Genomic DNA, 14,795 nt, shown 5'->3' with positions numbered 1-14,795 from the left:
TTTTGTCACCACATTGAATCTGACAGTTAAGATAGAAATGTCAGTGTGGGGGGAGTACAGGCAAATTTGTTTTCAAGACCCTTTGATCATTGAATTTTCTGCTGAGACTATGACAGGGGTGTAGATGGTGATTACTGTAATGAAAAAAAAGTTGTTTGAAAGTGCTCTGTAAGTATTTTTCCACCTCAATTAGATTATTTAGAAATAGAACTGAGTTACTGTGCTGAATAGGCAAATGTTATGAAAGCTAATTAATTTACTCTGTAGTTGATGTGAAAAGCCATTTATTTTATAGTGATTTTTGTGTTTTAAATGTGAAATTGTGAAACAAAGAACTGAGTAGTTTCATGCTAATGCTATAGTAATAAATTTACAAAGGAACCCAAGATATTTCATGCGGTGCACCTTCTGAATCATTGTCTAATCTTATAATCTTACTTTGCCCATATATGAGAATCAAATACAATTTTACGGAAAATACAAATATAGCTATAAAAAAAGTTATTTCAGTTTCTAAATCTATCGGTGTCCTTGACGAGTCAAAACTGAGGTTACATCATCCCAGTTTATTTTAGTATTCTGTGTTATTTCTCATACATTTTAAAAGTATGAGTCCAACAGCATAAAATACATTCTCTCTCAATTCTTAACAAATGATGTGTAAATTTTGTCTGTGAGTATCTTCAGATAAAAGGGGTGGGGGCTGGATATATTCATCATCTAATCTCAGAATTTGTGGAAGCATTTTTGTTTTGGTTTTTTTTTAATTTTTAGATGTCTCGGTGTACCTTTGACTGATTTTTCAGGTTTTGTATCAATTCTTTTATGATGATAGTTTTGGAACTGAAGCTTAAGCTTGAACTTGCAGTGTTTCAGTGACCGGATCTTCAAGCGGGATGCAGCGGTACCCTCTTCAAGGATGACTTTCTAAACACCTTCATTGCTTTGCATGTTATTGCCAATGCAAATGAATAGAATGCATTCTTTATTCCTGTATTACCTCAAGTAGTAATTCTGTTTGGAGTAGGTGGGCTTCTGTATTTGATAACCTCTTTCGTCCTTTTTGTGGTGCTGGGAAGTACAGATATTGAACTAACACTTCAGAAGGGGTTGGGATATTAATAAGAGCTAGGGTTGTTTAGCTGAGGAGGGTTTTTTTCATTTTTTCTCATAGTGAAGTCATTGGCAGTGCCAAAAGGAAAGCTGAGAAGATACATCCCTCTTTGACAGTGATTTCAGTGTTGAGCCCTTTGCTTAAACCCCATCTTCAGCTGTGAATGTTGTGCTTTGATTTAAAATCTTGCATCTTTCAGTGAGTCAGGATTGAAACAGTCAAGTGCCAGTGTAAGATCCTTATAAATGCTGACATTTGTCATCACTGCTGGCTTTTCACTTCTTCATTCTGAGTACTTCATGCTGATTATGATTACTACAGTGATTTGGTTGAACTGGTTCATTTATGCAATAGGGTCACGTGTACAGCGTAAACCGTGCAATGAAGAAAACTGTTCTGTCCGGAGTGAGCTCTCCCTTCCCATGAAAACACTGGCCAGCCTTCAAAGCATCTAACTAGCGGGCAGGACAGGATACCTGTTATCATCTCTTGTAATTTTTTTCTACCTCAGACACAGAGACAGGAAGAAAGCAAAAGAGAGAAGACAATATCATGCTTTAATGCTTGAGAGTAAGTGCAAAGCATTGAGGGGTGTCATAAAAGGGCCTGCCATTCCTTGGATGTCTTTTTGCAAAAATAGTCTATGTTGTTTCTGTTTCTGACAGCAAAACCTGTTGAGAAAAGGTGGTGAAGAGTCAACTCTTGAGATTCGCTGTGTTTTCATGTGGTTTATGTTTTTAGAAACAGGAAACTGTTCTCTGTGAAGCAGAGCAGCTTGCACTGGTTTTGATCCCTGGACCGTGTCTGCAAGCATATTGTAAAGACAGGAACAAGAATTGCTGGAATGTAGCCAGCAGGAGAACCCTCATAGTATGAGGAGCCCACTGCCACGCACAGAGGTTTTGCAGCAGAGCACTCCTGCCCCAAGAGAGCTGAAAGCATTTCTCTCAGAGTTGAAGGGAAATCTCCCATTTGAGAGAATGCTGAAGCTTTTATGTTGGCTTCTCCAGTGTTTTTTTCTAGCTCTGAACTCGAGGAAAACTTCTCAGACTTCATTTGCTTAGTTTTTATTCTCAGTGATGGTGGAACAGCATTGACTGGAAGCATTTGCATTGTTTAAGATTCTTTGAGGAGGTATGTTTTGAAACTTGTATTTCTTTTGTCCCTTGCTATCAGGATGGCCAGTCTGATATTCTGTACAAATTTTGGATGGCAGTAACTGAGACACTTTCCTCTCAGTTTCAGTCAGCAACAGACTGTAAGTATTCGGTGTAAATGATCTGTAATGTGTTCTGTAGTTACTTTGAACCTCTCCTTTCAGTAAGCCCTTTGTTCATTATCTCCTCTAATAGACCTATAACAGCAGTTCACTCAGTGCAGAGTCTGTGAGTCTAAAACTTCTTGGGTTTGTAACCAAACAGCATGATCCTCCTAAACTGTGGTTGAATTTTCAGAAAGAGCTATTTTCTGCTTCATTAAGAAGTCATTAGCTGATGACAAAAACGCATTTTTACAATTGAATGTAGAGGTGAAAATGTTTGGAATGTTTGATATGTTATACTTCCCAAAGCAAATTCAGTAATTTGATTTTATAGAGTAGTTCTTACAGTCTTTTCTTGTTAAACACCAATTAGTTGTAAAAGTCTCATTTTAGCTATTTTTTAGTACCTTTAAAAATTGTGGTTGAGTTTCTTGAACATTGTGTCTTGTCTAAATATAGATAAATGGTTGGTCTTCTGACTGTACACAATATTCTGTACATGTTAATCATCAATAGCAGGTATGATCAAGGAATATTAGATAAAAGTCATGTATAAACATAAGGCAGCAATATTACCAGTACATGCTAATGCAGCATGCAGTTGGATCATAGGGAGGTTTGGTGCTTTCAAAAATATATCTTTAACATTTGTATACAGCGTATAAAGTTAATCTTTTGCACATGCAGATAAAGGGCATAAGATTTGTGATTTGTGACCTCAGTTGCTGCATTGGCCCTTCAAAATTTGGTCCTTCCAGGCTTTATAGCAGCAATATAATTTTGAGGAACAAGCTGTTTGATTCATGTTCAGTGGTTGCTAAGTAACTAGATGATCCCAAAAGAAAATTTATTCATCTTGTGTTAAAACATACTAATTTTACTGTTTGCCTTATGCGTTACTTTAACAGCAGTATGTACATACCCAGAATCTCGCATATTGCAAGCCAAACATGTGCTGCCTGCTTTCAGCACTCAGTTTTAAGACTAAAATTGTGACATCAGTTAATGCGGTCAGTCAGCATTTCAGAAGTAAGGGCGCTCTTGCATTTTGTCAGCAGTACTTTGTCTGACAACTGTTCAAAAGTATTATTTACGATTTTTAGTCATTTTGTAATAAAAATTTAGAGGAAGTAGTTGGATTTTTGAACTGTGAATGACGTTTTTACCTTGGTACAACTGAGTTTTGGGGAAACAATGCTTACAGCAAGTAGACTTTTCAATTTTTTAAGTGACATCTATATGAGAATGTTAATTTTTAATATGTGAATTCTAAGTGATTGAATCCACTGACATCAGTCACAGACCTCTGGATCATGTAGATGAGAGGAAGACTAGACAATATCAGAAAAATAGTGTAAAATTAGGAATTCAAGGCAGTTCACAAGGTTTGGTTATAGATCACGATCTGCTTTTGTGAGGCTAGGACAGTTGTTATAAATATAGCTTTGTGACCTAAAATAACTCTGTGTTTGATAATAAATGTGAATCCTCCAGTATTCAAAATTAGAATATATTTGAGTTGAAAGGATAGGCTGAGTGAAATGGGGCAGATGTCTGGAACCTGAAAAAACTACAAATGAATGGAACAGTATTAATCTCCTAATGTAATGGGAAATCCATAAAGTATGAGTGATGTTAGATCAAGATTAACATCAGTTGCAGAAACAGTTGTACATTTGTTTCATTTCCTGTTACTTGTGCTAAGCTTTTCAAGGCTGAAAATAATGCTGATTTTTCTGCTGGCTTTGTCATTCTTTATTTGACTAGTTTAGAGTTTGCATTTTAGATACCTTATTTTAAGAAGTGTATGTAAAAGCAGATGCTTCCATCATCAGAGTTCTTAAGAGTTTGGGTCACAGAAGTTATGTTTCTTTTGAATGGTTGTCTTCAAAGTTCCACAGCCCCACACTTTTCCCCCATCAACCTCTTATCAGAAAGTCTTTAGATTTAGGGAGTTCTAATCAGACTTTGGACTTAAATGAATGATAATGCTAATAACTAAATCTTATACGGAATGTTTCATGACCATGATTAGTGTCTCTGTAGTACAAAAATAAGTTTTCCATGCCTAGTCTTCTAAATGTGGATTTTATGCTGGTGCTTTAGATATGTACCTTTGCCAACTGCATTTAATGGGATAGCTCACACCACTTAAAAATTAATTTTAACCATTACATTATTAATTTTAAAGACAAGATAACATTGTATATCATTCATTGATGTAAATGCAAGAATACAGGTTGTTTATTTCAATCAAAAAATGAGCTTGAACTTAGCATTGCATATTGCTTACTGCTTTATTTTGCAGCCTCTATGTTTTTGAAACAAGCTTTTGAGGGAGAATACCCTAAGTTACTGAGACTTTATAATGACTTGTGGAAGCGCCTGCAACAATATAGTCAAAATATTCAGAGGAATTTTAGTACAAGTGGAACTACTGATCTCTTTGCTGAACTACAACAAATGGAAGAAGATACACAGGACATATTCATGCAAAAATCCCAAGATTATGAGTATGTATTATAGATTGTAAGGCAATGAAATGTAAAGCTTTGCACTCTGCAAGAAAACAGAATGTTTTTAAGACCTTAGTAGAGTTATTCAAATTGTCATAGTGGGAAAATTCTAAAGGCTTTTTTTCCATTTGTAGTTATTGCTTTAATAACATTTCAGAGCCGTAGGATTTTCATTAGGTTATGTAATGAGCAGTGTTGGGTTGTTTTGTCTATCACAAATCCCTGACTCTGGAACTAGTTTTATCTTTTTGTCTCTTTGGGTGAAAAAAGAAAAAGCAGAATGATGCAAATTCAGTTTTACATGTGTTACGATTACAGCAGTAGCTTTCTCTTAATGATACTGCTATCACTGGAGTGTGACAAATACTCAGTTTGTTATGATTCACAATTTTAGTGTTTATACATTGGAGAATAAGCATTATCTGAGTGGTAGATATAGGAAGGATCAAGTTGAAACAGGTCTATATCAAGTCTATTAGGTCTTCTAGACTTACGTAAGAGAAAATGAGTGGTTTTTGTGAGATTTGTACTGTCTTAAATGTACCTGAGCAGTCAGTGGGAGACTTAGTATTGACTTCAATGGAAGTAAATTAAAAAGTTCATCAGACTTCTGACAATGATATAGAATGTTTGAGAGCTACTGCTTACTCATTTTCACAAACAGAAATACTGAGTCTGAAGCTTATTAAAGGTAGATTTAAGAATAATAGTTCTGTTTGAGGCCTTCTCTGTGCATACAAATACCAGAAGATAGGGGTTTTTTTAGTATATCATTGAGTACAAGCTATCTACTAATGAAATATGTGAATACAGAAAGGTCTTTCACTACAGTTCTGCATATCTTGCTGATATTTTGCAGTTTGTCCCAAGAACACATTGCATTAGTGATTCCAAATAGATCTTACAGATAGTGCCAAGAGCTGTATTGAACCACAGAGTATAGCTCCCTGACTAGTTATGTGGTTCAAGTGAAAAGCAAGGTGTTGCACAATATCAGAATCTTTTAAAGAGCAGAAAATAAAATCAGGTTCAATACTGTGAAGTCTTTATGATCTGGAAAGATTCAATGCAGTTATGTATTTTAATTTAAAATGCAGTAATTTTGTCTTATACCCACAGTCCAGAAAAGGCCTTGAAAGATTCACTGCAACAATATGAAGCTGCTTATTTGTCAAAATCCTTATCTCGACTCTTTGACCCTATCAACCTTGTCTTCCCTCCCGGAGGTCGGAATCCTCCTTCTTCTGACGAACTTGACAGCATCATTAAAACTATTGCCAGGTATGCACGTACCTTTTTTGGTATGTATTGCAAAATGTGATCTTCAACATGTTTTTTCTTATAAGTTACAATTTTGGAAATGAGATTCCCTTAGCGGTAAAAGATTGAATACTGTTTAGTTATAAAACTGGTTAGTGTAAAAATTAAGTCAGGATTTGGGATGTGATGGAATGGAAGGGAATGCCACGCCACACCTACAGCCATCATCCAGTCCAATTGCCTGACCCCTTCAGGGCTGACCAAGAGTTAAACTGTGTTGTTAAGGGCATTGTCCAAATGCCTCTTAAATGCTGACAGGCTTGGGATGTTGACCACCTCTGTTGTAGTGTTTGACCACCCTCTTGGTAAAGAAATGCTTCCTAACATCAAGTCTAACCTTCCGCTGATACAGCTTTGAGTCCTTCCTACATGTCCTGTCACTGAATCCCAGGGAGAAATGATGAGCATCTCCCTCCCTTTCCAACTCCCCTCCTCAGAAAGATACAGAGAGCAATGAAGTTGCCCTTCAGGCTCCTTTCTTCCAAACTAGACAAGCCCTTGTAGGGCATTCCTTCCAGCCCTCTTACCAGCTTTGTTGCCCTCTTCTGGATGTGTTCAAGGACCTTCGCATCCTTCTTAAATTGTGAGACCTAGAACTGCACACAATATTCAAGATGAGGTTGTACCAACATTGAAAACAGCAGGATAATCACCTCTTTATTATTATTTATAATTTATTATAACATATAATTTACATGCTTATAATTGTATTATTTATTTTCTGTATTTTGTTTTTCTGGAATAACTTGAAATTTTGTAAATGTTTGATGTGAATTATTCTGTGTCAGAAGGGAGGATGATAGTTGCTTGGCTGCAAGTGATAATACCTGATGTAAATACTCTGTTAGAGCAGGATAATATCAGGCAACTATTCTAGATAGAATTTGTAAAATGAGATACTTAAATTACCAGTAGTGTACTTTCCCTAATAAGGTTTTGGAAAGGACCATTCTGTTTAATACAGTCTGAAAATGATGAGCAGTATTTGTAGCATGTTTATGTGTGTGTGTGTAATATTGAGTACTGACACTGTACTCGTGACAGGGAGTTACAGCTGCTCAGAACATGCCTGTTGGTCTCGTTATTGATGTTAATTTGCTCCTTGCAGAAGAGAAGGGAAAATCTTGAAAATTAGGACATTTCAGTTTTCCATAGTGGCCTTTAGCTAACGATGTGTGAGGCCCTACAGAGTTCTTGGAGGAGGTTATTCCTATGTCAGGGTGCCTAGTGTCTCCTCAGTTGTTGGGAGAAGTTAATCTCATCACTAGCAGCATGGTGGTCCTTGCGCTTGTCTGTTTTCAGTAGAGCATTTATGAGTGCAGACCCAGCTGATGGAAGTCTGGAGGGTTCTGTGAAAAAGAAATGCTAGAAGTGATTTAGAAGTCTCTTCCTTCTTCCGTTTGTTCCCTGTCATTCCTCTGGGGCCTCTGTTACTATAAAAGATTGCCTAAAACACAGCTTATTAGTTTTGTCAAGCTAAGGCCTCCCCTGGGTATTTCTGCACAGCTCATGTAATTCCAGAGTTGAATGACTGTGTATTCACCTGTAATGTTTGAAGGCTGCTGCCAGAGCTTGAATGTAGTTAATTGCAGTCAATATTTTTGAATGGCTTACTGATAGTGATTTCATACTGAAGTGTCATTCCTAAACTTTGCTCATTTTTACTAGAATAGGAACATTGCTCATAAAATTCCCAAATGACTTGTTAAATTGTAAACTGAATTACAGTGGTTAGAAAGGCTTGGTGATATGTGTTACTCTCTCTAAATTAACATGCCACCTGACTGTATTCATGGTTAACTCTTTGTCGATTAAATACAGTACTGTTCGGTTGTTAATTAAGATTTGTAATCTTTACTTCCAGCGAGCTGAATGTGGCTGCTGTTGATACAGACCTGAGTTTAGCTGTGGCAAAAAATGTGGCAAAGACCATTCAGCTCTACGGTGTAAAGTCCGAGCAGCTTGTAAGTAATTTTAAATTTCTAAAAACTTACAGCTTTTCATGTACAGTGTTCTGGGTTTTTAGATGTAAAGCATAACAGTAAAACAATCTAGATAGACAAAACCTTCAAAGTGGATTTCTTTTGTATTTGGAAACATTTTCAGTTAAATTCTGCCTTCAGATAACCACAGTCTATTGAAAGCTCTAAAATTTGTATGACTCCAGATTGAATTTGCTGTATTAATTTAAAAAAATAAAAATTGTAGCTGTTGTTAAGTAAAATTAAGACAATTCAATTCAGTTTAATGTTTACCAATGTTTGATATTCCATCAGTTACATGATAGATCACCTGTATAGTATTAAAATCTGGACAATTCAATTATATTTTTCCACTATTTGCAACAAAATTGGGGCATTTTTTCCATATATTTATTATTTGCAATGTATTTAACTGGCCTTTGATTTGTTTACATTTGTCAAATGCTTCATCACATGCCATGCGCTGTTATCTAATGTTGAAGTGAAATGAGGAAGGAACCCCAAAGCCTTATCATTTGGATAATGATCCCCTAAAAGCCAGTGGATAGTACAGTGAATGTTGTCATTGTATGAAAAAATAATTTTTAAGATCAACAATTTTCTCATGAAGTTTGTTGCTGAAATTTTAATGCTTTCCTTATGAAGAGAAGAAAATTAATTTTTGCAATATGCAGACCCACAAGAAATGACTAACTACTTGCATTTGTAAACAAGATTTTCATTTAAACAAGATTAATTCTGAAACAAACCGGGACTCATATGACATTAATTTACTATATGGTTTATTTAAAAAAAAGATACTTGCTAACATTTATTTTCAACAGTTGGCTACAGAACATTGTAGCAATGAAGTTAGTAGGGATTCTGTTCACCTTTTAGACACCTGCTGTCTCTGAATAGCTTTTAAAAAACTGAAATTCAATAACATGTGCCCTGTTTGCCATGTCTGTTGGATGAATTATTTTGAAAGTCTGCAAACTTGGAAGAGAAACATAGGTGAAGCAGTCATGAAGGTCGTAAAAGATATTTAAGATTTTAAAATAAAAATATATTTTTACATTAGTTTGTTATGTAATTAGAGCATTAGTTCTTAAGTTGGCTCTTCCTTTAAAGAAACTGAATCATGGCTTCATAATTTCAGAACGAAATTTGGTCACAAAGGAAATCAGGAGTTTTTGTAGGTTTTAAGGGTCATCATGAATAAAAAATATTACACTTGTGTCACTATTTATCATGAAGAGTAGTGTCAAATAGTGCCATTCCACAGGAAAAAAGACTTATCAGATGTAACTGTGAAAACACCAGAGTTTGTTGTGCTCATAATCTAGAGTTTGAATCTGGCCAGTGGCTTGTTCAGAACTGTATATCATCTTGTGATCAGCCAGCTGGCAAATTCTTTAGAAACGCTGAAAAAAAGGTTATGTAGAAATAAGATGACATGTTTATGAGTTGTGACTTTGTATTAGCTGACCTTAAACTAAAAGAATGTAGGAGTAAAGAGGGAATTTGAGCCCTTGAAATTCTTGAATTTGACAATTACTTGAAATAATTTGAAAATAAAACCTGAAACTTTGAAAAACCAAGTGACCGAATTAGTCAAACTGGCAGAGTGAATGTTAATGTCCTTCAAGAATATACCTCTAAATTTTCAAAACAATATCAACAATATATTGCACAGCGTATAGTACCACCTTTAAAGCGCTAAAATATGCCTAGCCTCCAGCTGCATCTCCAGAAGGCCATAGCTCTCCCACTTGTCCTGTGCCGTGTGTGCCAGCCCTGTGACTATAATCCAGAACTTCTTAACATTTTTGGGTTTTGTACCTGTTTTGGGGCAAACAGATTGGTCCTTGTACCACATGTAGAAACAGAGCTGTATCAGGCTGTTTCATTATGTTTTAATGGTGTAGCCAAGAATGCAATCTTCATTCAGTCTCGCAATCCAGCCTCCGAGGATAGCTTCCTAAAGCTGAGAAGGGTGACCATGTAACATTTCTGCTCAGATGCTTTATTTCTGATAGTGCTAAAGATGAGAATTTAATTTCCTGGAGGAATTAATAAATTGAGTTCTCTTCCAAATTGAAATTAAATAAAAGAATCTCAGAATGAAGGAAGGGGGTGGGGTTTAAGAGTAATTTTTTTTTTGTAATATTACAGGTAAATTTGAATGATGAAGAACTGAAATGTGCAGTCCTAAAAATGTTGAGATAGTCTGATTTCAAGGATTTATTTATTCAATTGCACAAAAAAAGGAATTGCAGTTTACTAAGATTTCATCACTGTTTCTCCAGTTAGCTTCAGACAGGAAAAAAACCCAAGAAAAATGTTATTCAAGACTGAAAGATTTTACCTTTGATTAAGAGTAGCACCTTGCAGTCTGTACACACAGTACTAAAGTAAAAACAAGTAAGAAAATATGGCCTCTTCCTGTGAATCCAAAACGTTTGTGTTACTTGTGACTTCATACACTGCTGGCTTTTGGTTTCAGCTTTCCCCACATCAAGAACTAGCTGTTGCTGTGCCTTAGAGCTATTCTTGTGTTATCCAGTTCAAATGACTTCAGAGAAGATATAAATAACCCTTTGTGAGCAGTAGGTAGATGTATTCTGCTGTTGAGTGAATCTTTATCTAAGCCCTTCCTGATTCTTGATGTGGTTAGCGTATTCCATGAAGTGTTCAGATTTATTGTCCTAATTTCACTCAGTGCAGTTGCAGATGTTCTTGCTATACAAAGTTTGAAGGGATAATTATACATTGCACTAAATTTAAAGAAATATTTCTGTTAATTTAAGAGTATTACCTTTCAACTTCACCGGTCATCCCGTGTTTTGTTAGGTGATGCTGAGGTAGGATACCTGATATATTTTCTCTGTGCTGTTATTATCGTCTTGTTCACATTTTCCCGGAATCAGGCAGCCCAAACTTCTTCATAATGATTACAGACACTGTGAGATTTCTGTTTAGTCACTATTTCTACATCCTTCTCATTCCAGATTGGAAGTGAGATTAACAAATCTGATTATTGAGCGAAATCTTCCTCTTCTGTATTTGCTCATTGTAATCCATTGCTTGCTTTTAAACATAATTCTGCTCACTGAACCAGATTTTGCTCATTAGCCATGAACCTTTCTCCTTGATTTAAGAGTTTTCCAGATTAGTCGCCCATTCCCCTTTACAAATACTTTAAGTTGCCTGTCATGATTGACACATTTAACATGTGCTCTTGTTTAACTGGCCACATAAGGAAAATAAGCTCTTTCATCAAATGCTGATAAGAAGTACAGTGGAAGAAAGTGATTTGTGAGAAACCACTAAGTTGCATTTCCTGAAAACAAAGAAGAAGTAGTAATTTGGGTTTTTTTAAGAATCCATGCTGCTTAACAAAAGACAGGAGGTCACAAATGTGCCTCCTAGAGATATGTTCCCCCCTTTGTGTAACTGATAGTTGGGAAGAGACGTAAGAGAGCTTATATCTCACCAACATCTGCATTAGCTGCCTTTGACATGGCAGCAGTAATTGCATGGCAGTATCCTGTGGAGCAGTGGTCTATAAAAGTTTTTGGTCATGCATTCCTATCAGTAGAAATTTTTTGAGCATGCACCTCTATTATGTGTATATTGGTCTTTTGTAAATAGTAGTATACATGTAGTATTTTTTTTCCTGCACCCCAGTGGATTGTCTTGTGTAACCCCTGTGGTGCATGCACCTTGCTTTGGAGACCACTTCTCTAGGGTAATACTCTGCATTAGTCTTCCATATTAAGAAGTGAAGAGATTTTTGCTGTCCATTTTTGGAAAAGATGCCCCATTAATTGCAGAAGTATTTTAAATTCACATTTGATTATTGTTCATATGCTACTTTAAGTCAGATTTCTCATTTTTGTGTAAAATAATGAAAACTGTAGTCACCTGTTGATTGGAAATAAGACAAATCTGTTTTGCCCCTACTTTTGTCATTTACTGAGCTGCATTTTAAATGCACATGAAATGTAGTGATTTCTTTCATGATTAAAAATCTCTTTGTTGCAACTTTGCAGTTGCTGTGTTTTGGTCTGCCTGTTGATAGAGCTATTTGCTTTATTAATACTTAGAACTGGATCTCTTGTGGAGAAAAGTCATGAAGCATTGGGGGTTAAAAGCTCTGAAAGTTACAAGATGTGTACTTTTGCCAACAAGCGGGAAAATAAATCGCAAGATCCATTGTTGTTACAGAGATTGAAGATGAAAGAGCCCTATTTGGTCATCTAGTCTATTCCCTTCCCAGCACAGGGCTATTTAAAATAATATTTGTCGATGGGGGTTTTGTTGCATTCTTTCTGCTTTTAGAGTGATTTCAGTTACCTCATATATTGTGAGTAGAAATGTAAGTACTGTATGTTCTCTTACTTTTGTGCTATTTCTGTTCAGCTTGGCATGTGGGTGGATTGAAATACACTAACACACCCACCAAGTGCACATAGATGAAATGTGTTGTGCTGTGAACATGAAAATGCAGTTGTTTAGAGAAGATGCAGTTCTCGTACTTTTTGAACCTGGAGACCTCTACTACTTTTCTCCCTAGAGTTACAGTCATCCTGTCAGACTATCTTTATTAATTGCAATCAGAGTCCCACAGCAATCCCTCCTTGTCTTGCTGCCTCCTCCCACCATCAGACATCACTGTCAGAGACAAAGTGGCCTGGTATCTTTTGGCCAATAAACAAGCAAAGAGTAATTTGCAGAGGCAGGATTGTAAAAATCAGGTAGCCCACTTGCTTTTCAGAGCAGATGGGGGTGATTATGCTGGCAACGTCTGGTGGATCAAACTCTTAAAAACATTTTGATATGTGGACGTGTAATGGGATGCTTACCTCATTTAGGCAAACACAAACTCACTCTGCTGTGCTCCCAGATGGCAGGGCACACTCTACCTCCACTCCACGGCAGGGCGACCAGCTCAGCCTTGTACAGCAGTCTCATTCAGCATGGAGCACAAACAGAGCAAGTTCATGTCTGCGTGAAGCACAGACAAAGCAAGAATCTGCATGGCCAAGTTACACTAGACAGATTTATCCTAAGGTTGGGGTAGGTAAGGCTAAAATGAGTGGGAGCTGTGATTGCCTATAATTGGAGAGGTTCCTACATATGGAATATTGTATTTTATGAGAAGTTTGTCTAAAAAAAGGGATGTTTCCAACAGACAAGAGGCTGCAGACAGCTGATATAATGGAGATCTTTCCCACTGTCAGGCTTGTAAGCAATTGTAAAGAGGAAACACTCAGAAGATGGAGAAGGAGAGTGGGTGTAATGAGGGAGGTAGGGAATAGAGAATTTGAATTGTTTTTTTATTCCCTTACCTAAACGTGGTTGGACTTGTGTTATACATCTTCCAAAAGTAGATGAATGCGGTGGAGGCCCAAAATACAGGCTGTGGGCAGTGCTCTGGGAAAGCTACTAGTCTGTCCTTTGCCCACAACTCATGGTAGTGGCTCAGCTTCTCATCAGGATCTTACCCTGGGCAGTGGTTGTGAGTTGCTCTGGTTATCAGGTTTATCTAGTAAAATCCACTTGGAAATTTTTAAGCACTGTAGAGAGAGCACAGTCCTTCCTGGTACTTTGAAGAACTCTTCCTCTTCTTAAAAAAACATAAAGTGACAGTTGGTGTATTTTGTGTATTTCAAAGTTAAAATGCTAAAGATCAAGTAATGGAAGTGAATTTTGTGATTAAAGAGAAGATGTTTCAAAGGTGACTCTAATCTCAAAGATCAGAGTCCCTACACCAAGGTTCAAATAATCGTCCCATATCCTCAAAGCACAGGACGACATTGATTCATATAGTGCAGACCTCTGGTACCAGCAACACACCAAAAGACAAAGTGAGAGAGAAATTGTTGTTACCAACCCAAACCATTCTATGATTCTATTCTGTTCCCAACGCTAGGGACACAAAGGAATTTGTATGGATTTTCTTTGATGAATGAGGTTTTTAGATTCTGGGTCGTTTTGAAGACAGCATCAGTTCATAGCTGTGATAGAGAGTAGGCAGCCTCTTTCTCACTATCATGGATCTCAGTAGTATATTGAGATTTATTTACATTTACTTCAGTAAATATGAGTTATGTAATGTTATATATGGTTTTAGAATGTGCACCAGTTGCTGAGTAATAGAGCAGCGATATGAGCAACAATATACAGGTACTGTGCTAAGTACAAAAAGGTTCTTGGGAAGTAACTGAGAAGCTTTGATTTAGCCTGATACTGTTTTTTAATGCAATGATGAAACTGGATTTCAGATGTTGTAAAGCAACTCTGAATATTTAGTTGGATTAATGATTAAATGTAAAGGGACTGTGACATAAAAAATTCTACAACTAAAACTAATATATTATTTATAAACTTTATTTGTTCTGAGGTTTTACTGAGATCTACTTTTCTGTTAACTGGTACAAAATAGCGTAACTGGGTCTGTGTTCTTGTAAAGTATTATTATCTGTCATAATGATGAAGTAACATGACAGATACTTTTTGTGCCTTATTGTTTAAGACAGTAAATATCAAAAAAGAGCATAGTAAGTAGAAAAGTGTGACGATTCTTGTTTCAACCCTTCCTTCAGAGTCAACGG

At 36.4% G+C, this 14,795-nt stretch overlaps 1 protein-coding gene across 2 annotated transcripts in view; it reads left to right on the top strand.

Annotated features, from left to right (window-relative positions):
• COG5 (component of oligomeric golgi complex 5) overlaps positions 1-14,795 on the top strand; it is a 188,329-nt gene that overhangs the window by 135,363 nt on the left and 38,171 nt on the right. For both annotated transcript variants that reach the window (XM_069883401.1, XM_069883410.1), the window contains exons 11-14: positions 2,291-2,372; positions 4,684-4,888; positions 6,011-6,172; positions 8,076-8,175. In XM_069883401.1, coding sequence (XP_069739502.1) covers positions 2,291-2,372; positions 4,684-4,888; positions 6,011-6,172; positions 8,076-8,175 — 549 coding nt within the window. The remainder of the gene's footprint in view (positions 1-2,290; positions 2,373-4,683; positions 4,889-6,010; positions 6,173-8,075; positions 8,176-14,795) is intronic.

The sequence above is a fragment of the Phaenicophaeus curvirostris genome, chromosome 1 (genome assembly GCF_032191515.1).
Source record: "Phaenicophaeus curvirostris isolate KB17595 chromosome 1, BPBGC_Pcur_1.0, whole genome shotgun sequence".
Taxonomy (NCBI): Eukaryota; Metazoa; Chordata; class Aves; order Cuculiformes; family Cuculidae; genus Phaenicophaeus; species Phaenicophaeus curvirostris.
This window is presented reverse-complemented; position numbering and strand designations above follow the sequence as displayed.